The 7,165-nt window shown below is 38.7% G+C and overlaps 1 protein-coding gene across 4 annotated transcripts in view; it reads right to left on the minus strand.

Moving 5' to 3' along the window:
• STAU1 (staufen double-stranded RNA binding protein 1) overlaps nucleotides 1–7,165 on the minus strand; it is a 24,792-nt gene that overhangs the window by 5,417 nt on the left and 12,210 nt on the right. For 2 of the 4 annotated variants that reach the window (XM_009870426.1, XM_009870427.1), the window contains 5 exons: nucleotides 5,060–5,158; nucleotides 3,497–3,727; nucleotides 2,787–2,930; nucleotides 1,808–1,954; nucleotides 780–852 (listed from right to left, as the gene is read on the minus strand). In XM_009870426.1, coding sequence (XP_009868728.1) covers nucleotides 780–852; nucleotides 1,808–1,954; nucleotides 2,787–2,930; nucleotides 3,497–3,727; nucleotides 5,060–5,158 — 694 coding nt within the window. The remainder of the gene's footprint in view (nucleotides 1–779; nucleotides 853–1,807; nucleotides 1,955–2,786; nucleotides 2,931–3,496; nucleotides 3,728–5,059; nucleotides 5,159–7,165) is intronic. The other 2 variants (XM_009870429.1, XM_009870430.1) reach the window with 1 other exon arrangement.

A 7,165-nucleotide genomic window follows, 5' to 3' on the forward strand; every position in this document is an offset into this window, starting at 1 on the left:
CAGGAACAGTCTTTGACACATTGCAGTTATTCCCTCAATGTCGTTAAAATGATACGACTGAACATAACACTACTACAACTGCCTCAACAAATCCAGCACCACCCTCCCCTCTCACTGCTATTTTGCCTCAGGCTTACAGTCACATTTCTGGGGCAGTCTCTGAGCCTGCAGCCATTCTTCCAAATCTAGAAGGCTATTCCCCAGGTGGCAGAAACCCCAACTTTTTTTCCCCAGGGAATCTGCTCCCATCCTCATTTGGACCCTGTACCAGAGAAATGTTCTGCTGAGCCAAAGAGGCTCACCTCCTCCCCATGCCTTTTCCCCCGCAAAAACTGCCCCCACATTACTCCTGCTGTTGGTTGAAGGAGCCTGGTCCCTGAATCAGAACCAAGCTCAGTCCTGAACATTCACTAGTGTCCTAGGAAGCCCATGACAGACTAAAGCCTGTCCCAAGATTCCTCAGATGAAGGTAAGACACTGCAGGCAGCAGCAGCTGCACCTCCACTAACTGCTCGAGCAACCCATGAGCACACATGTGCTTTTGGTTCAGCCATCTGCTCCCCTCCCCGAGCTGGTCACAGCGCAACCTGAATGCTGCATGACTTGGGATTTGAACAAAACCCTCCTAAGGGCTAGATTTAGCTCACAACCCAGCAGTTGCACACCTCTGCTCGTTACAGTGTGTTAAGTGACACTATTGAAGGGACCAAGAAATGTATCTACGTGCACACACACATACATGCCAAGAGGGCCTTGCTTCTTTCAGTAAAGTTACTTACTAGATGAAGTCTCTTCAGAGCCCGGCTCAAAGAAGGTTACTTTTCTTCCATCACCTGGTTTCTTCACTGGTGTCTTAAAAATAAAAAGAAAAAATCCAAACCCACAATCACAGAATGGTTAAGGTTGGAAGGGACCTTGAGGACTATCTAACTGCAACCCCCTGCTGTGGGTGGGGACATCTCTCTCTCACCAGCTCAGGTTGCTCAAAGCCCTGACCTGGCCGTGAACTCTTCCAGGGATGGGGCAACCTGTTCCAGTGCTTCACCACCCTCATGGTGAAAAATTTCTTCCTAATACCTAATCTAAATCTACTTTCTTATCCCTTCCTCCCTCCTCCAAGTTTTAAAGTTTTCCAAATGTAGGTGATGTGACTAGTCCAAACTTTACTGAAAAATTTATTGTTCGAAAACTTCAATTATTACTTAGCTACCAAGAACAAATAAGTTTGGTGATTCTTATTCCTTGAACGTCTAAAGCTATCTACAGACTAGTGAAGTGGCATTAGGAACAGATATTGAGAACTAGATACAATAATAAAGCCAGTTAACTAACATTAGTTACTGGTGTTGCTGAGAATAATATACTGGACACAAATGAGCATATACATTGAAAAGGAGAAAACTAAAACCAGACTTGCTATTTTAACTCCCTGGTAACATCTGCTGAATCAACAGGAGATTGCAAGGTTCAAAGAAAGAGACCTCTAACAAACTTTTGACTGCAATTGGCAATAAGGCCATGTAAAACTATTGCTACCACAAAGTCTGATAATCTATAAGTCTGACAGTTTCTGAGACCTATACATCAATTATCACAGTTTATGAGCCATTCTACAAGAAGAAATAAATTCATTTAATGTATCTGAAATGTGCTGTTTCCAGGAGAACAGTAACCTCGATATGAGTTCTTCCTGCCTAGGGCAGAAGGCATGGATTTACTATGCTGTCACTGTCTTATAAAGCTGCTGCTGTTTCAGTGCAACTTTTGCTGTAGCATTAAACAGTGGCTGATTTTTAAAGACTCTTACCTTCTCTTCTGTCTTTAATGCTGGCTTTGGAGGTTGAGGTTGAGGGACTTTGAAACCTAAAATTTCCAACATATTTTCAGCTGCATTGCGTTTAGCAACTTTTTTGTTTGTGCCCATTCCTTCAGCTGTGTGCACACCAACTTTCACCTGGACGAAAGAGAAAGAAAAAACAAATGAATTCTTAAACAGTAGTATGGCGATTCTCTTACTAGTGATCTGTGTCTTGAGCATGCCCTGAGTCACAAAATAGTTCAAGTGATCATTACTCTAGGTAAGATGTCATTTATTATCAATGATCAATGGCCTCCAAGCACAAAAAATCCAAACAGAAGTCATACAAACAACTAAAATTACCTCACCTTCGCAACAGCCTAAATGCTCAAACTAATATCACAGCAGTAATAAATTTTCCAGTTTACAGATTTAGCAGATTTATGCATGTAATGGAAAGAAAGCAACTAACTCTCCTGTCTTGGCCAGGATAGGAGAGGGGTCTGGAGAATGCACTTAATTACTACAGGCTAGTAGATACTGAGTAATAAAAATATTACTGCACTACTGGGATTTGCAATGCAGAGTGCAGAAAGTGCCGTGCTCTAAAGCAACACACGAAAACTCTGGGGAAGGAGGAAATGAAGGACATTCAGATTCCTGTTAATAAATCCTGCACTACAAACTATGAGAAGCTCAGTAACTCTTAACAGAATATTAATACTCCTGTTAATTAAAACATTAGGCAGTTACAACATAAGGCTTCTCTTTCTCTATGCAATTTTTCTAAAACACGACGCAGATCACTTTTCTTTAACATTTATCTTCCTTGAATGTAGCCTACTGAATATTCTCTCAGTAAATTCCATGGAAATTTGGCCATGATTCTGTTAACTTTGCGTATCATCATGACAAACTGATTATCATTAAAAGAAAAATAAAAGACATCACAGTAACATGACTAGATTTGTCAAATTAACGTACAAACCTGCATGACAAACTCCCTGCGCCTTGGAAGACCACGTTCTGTGATGAGCATGTACTCTGGTTCCTTTTCTTTCTTTGCCTGCTGTATCTGGGCAAGTCTGCTAATGGGATTCATTCCTTGACCATATTCTGGACTTGTTTGCAGCTATGTAAAACAATATTTAGGAAATAAGCCAAAATCTGTGAATATGTAGTTTAATAGACAAAATGCAGCCTGCCACTGAATTAATTAATCTCTAGAATTTAAAAACACTGAGATAAAAGCTGCTTAATGAAACACTGTCAAAGCCAAAGAGAAACACTGCATTTATTTGCCTCTGCTGTCACAGTTGACCACATATAACCTACCATCGGTAATAGTTTTACAAGTTCCAATCCTGCTATATTAGGAGGGACAGGCTCGCAGAATTTGCACAAGCAAAATCATGCAAAGCCCGAAGCTGTAAAGACTAAGGCTTGAAAGTCAGAGCTTGATTTTCATGTGCCACTTACTCTTTTATAAGGTTTCTCTTTCATCCTGAATTTACTGGTAACTGTTGTAAAAGCGGTATCAGCACCCCATTTAGAGTGGGAGCAAACTACCATTTCTTTTACAGTACCAGACTGCTGATAAACGTTGAGCAGTTGAAAAGTGTTTATAATTAATGGAGAAATTACTCTCATCTGATGACTATTTATAACAGTCAGATTTCCAGTCTGTTTGTCTCTTACCTTCACTATTGATTTTGTTTTCTTTTTGATTCGTGGCTTCATTTTCTCAACCGTAGGAAGGGGTGGCAATTTTTTCAGTTCTTCTAGGACTGCTATTGCAGCGTTTTTCTTTGAGATCTTCTTGCTCTTTCCTTCACCTTCACCCATGAACTCTCCAACTGACACCTTGGTTACAAAGCTCTTCATATGGGGAGGACCACTTTCCTTGGTCACCTGTTTCAGAGGGAAAAACTGAGTGAAAGCGTGATAAACACTTATTAAAAATGGTAGGGCACATTGTTTATAGCAAACTTCTCTCAAGAACTACGGATAAAAAGATTTTAGATTCTCATACAATCCAGAAATCAGAGATGTAAATCATAGTCTAATAACACAATCCCACCCACAGAAACTTAGACTTTAAAAAGATCAGATGTAGCAAGCAGTAAACAATATTTACATGTAAGTCACTAACCCCTCTCATTTAAGTTACTGATTTACTCTTTCAATATGAAAATATGACTGTTCTGATTTCATCAGTGTGTACTTCCACAAAGTTCACATCACCTCATTAAATACATCCTATTATGGTAACAGAACATTACAGAGAAAGCAATTCTTTAGGATCCAGCATTTTAGTTCAGAAATCAAGAATTCTGGAGACATGTAAGAGATAGCTGCCTACTACAGGTTTAGTCTTAACTCCACTCATAACACATCATACTTCACTATATCCATAGAGTCCAAAAGTAAGAATTAATTAAGAACTTCCACCCACAACTGGCTTTGTGTGACAGTAGGTTTTCATCAGTAATGCTCAGGCTAATCTGCAGTAATTGAAAGCTTCACGTAAAATTTCACAGAATGATTTCAGAAGTAATTTAGTTACACAGTTGTGTTTTTCTTACTATAATAATTCAGATAGTTGACTTAAATGTTACTCTGCCAGCTCAGGAAAGCAGCATGATAAATTAATATTTTAGTGAAATAGAGATGCTCCTATGGAAGCTATTGATTTAAGAGAACTAAAATGATCAGGGAGAGGCAAAGAGGCAGCAAGCAGCCAGGCCAAAGGGAAAGAAAAGTAAGATGCACATGAGGTCACCTCATGGCGAGAAAAGAAACCTATGTGTGAGATTCTTCAACTTGCAGATAGTCCACATCAGTGCTTAATTAAGCAAATACTTCCATAAATGTCTATCAGAGCGAGCTCTACTCTTTTGCCTCGACTCTGCACTTCAATGTACTGACCATGAATGTGGTGTTCTGTTTTGTTTCTTCACTGTAATGCTGATTTTTCAAAAAGCTTGGAAAAAAGATTGCACAGACAACCATAGCTTAGCTGTTCACTCATGTTTCGATTTTAAAGCATGAATTTGTGAACAGGTGGATACTCCTTTCTTTTTTTTCCACTTTACCATATAAACTCTGAGACAATCAGGGTGACTGTCAAAGGTAAAAGTGTACTCACAACTAACATGATATTAAAAGTCAGTTGTTCAGGTAATCTAGAGGAGACTCAACTCAATGCGTACCCTTAATGTTCTAATAAAAACAAATCTAGAGCTTGTAAAGTAAACATACCTCAAAATTCACAGGCAAGTTCCTTTTAAGTGCAATCTCAAAAACTTGGCTTATTTCAGATTTATTGAGATTTTCATCATCTGGTTCTTTTCCGTTAACCTAAAAGAAGCATACTCTATTTAAAATGAAGATCCTATTAAACTGAATTTTATCCATCCAACCAGTTTACTGAATTCTCAAAATTTTAAGTAGTCTAACCTTTACTGTCATTTTACGTGAATGTGTAGAAATGCAGCACACATACTACAGAACTGAAACTTAAGAAGCTCATTTAAGATGTATGTGTAAAAGCTAGTGAACCTTCACATTTTCATGTGCTCATTACAGGAAAGAACAAATGGAATAAGGGCCAATAGGTTCAAAAAAATCTGATTATAGGAAAACAAATTGAAGTGATAAATGAACTTATTTCCAAATGGAAGTACCTTTATGAAATACAATTTCCATATACTGATTGGACATTTGTACCAAAAGCACTAAGACAGCATCAGATAAGAGAAAGGGCAGGAAAAATAAAGATTCTGAGAATGGGACCAATGTGAATGAAGGATGGCTAACCAGATCCTGGCCATAATCCTGGCTTTTAACATGCTCCCTTGTAAGTGCTTCATCTACAGATTTTTTCCTCATCTGAAGAACATACTACCAGGAACTTGCCTTAAATCAAATGGTGTACATCTCTGAGAACTTACACCTGCTAGGAGGACAGCAGTGCCAGGTGAAGCTTACCTACAGGCACCTCTATGTATCTCCAGGTAGAATTTTGATTGTGATTCCAAAAAAGTCTTCACTGATGTTGGGATCAACATGAACTAAGACGTATGGTAACAGCAACAGAGAAATTTTAAGACTAAGTGTCCAGCAGTGATATTTGAAGGATTATGATAAAGATGAACAGCAACAATTTCACCAATTATATCATGCCACAATACTAGTTAAGCAACCAGGTAACAAAAATGATTTAAATATTTTATTGGAGCAGCAGAAATATGCTAGAGAGCTCTCACTGTTTAAAACCAGTGTTGATAGTAGCAAGCACCCCCAATGTCTGTTACTAACCAGTTAGATTAAAACATAAAGGAAATCTTTTATTCCACCACTTAAAGCAGCCTCTTTTCATCTTCGAAAAAAATATTAATAAAAATTAATCTGCGGTTTTCACTCCTCCCACTGTCCCATCAGATTTCACACTCTTCTTATGGGTTGACCTTGTATTTCAGGTTCAAATCGCAAACATTTCAGAGGAGCACCTATAGCCCTACATCCTTTTACAATGAAACATCCGACACTTCTGATCATGCCATTACACCCAGCACCCAACCTCTACGTGGAGGTGCAGAGAGAGCCCTCTTCAGGTCTCAGAAAACTGGGACCACATGATAGCACCACTCCCAGGGCAGAGGGGCAGCTGCCCTCTGCGTTACACTGGAGGAGAAACGCAGAGAAAGCCCCTGCGCTAGAGGAATCATATTATACCTCAGCGAAAGGCACAACACAGGTAAAAACTGGCAAAACCAAGATTGAATACAGGATTCGGAAGTCTTGATCATCATATTCTAAAACCTATTTCAGAAGCAATTGGTAAGTTCAAAAGGAATAGCACCACGGACCCAGAACAAAACTATTTGAACTGCTAAGGTTTTATTACAGTCTAGATGTTATGGAGCATCTCTAGGAACGATCTGCCACCACCCTTACTGTCAAAACATCAGCGCAATCAATCACAAATATATTTCCCCTCCTTGTAATTTCAGATACATTCTAGTTTTCCAAACTCTGACATTTTTCTTTATGAAGGTGAACAGGACTTCTCTTTACTGGATTAGTATTTTCCCCATTTAATATCCTTTCCAGAAAACACAAATAAATAGTATAAAAAGATCTGCTATATTACAGTGTATGTTCTTGACATACCCCAAGCCTGTTCACATGGTGTCAGACACTGCTAACTTCTGTTCAATACCTTTATCTAAAAAGATCAAATAGCAAAATAACAATTAACAGACTATAGCTCTTTTACCGATGATTTTGCCTCTACTTGAGTTCTGGATTGGTTTATTTTGTAAATCAAAAATAGTCACACACACGCTTTTTCTTTTTCTCTTT

This window comes from Apaloderma vittatum, unplaced genomic scaffold (genome assembly GCF_000703405.1).
Source record: "Apaloderma vittatum isolate BGI_N311 unplaced genomic scaffold, ASM70340v1 scaffold14675, whole genome shotgun sequence".
Classification (NCBI taxonomy): domain Eukaryota; kingdom Metazoa; phylum Chordata; class Aves; order Trogoniformes; family Trogonidae; genus Apaloderma; species Apaloderma vittatum.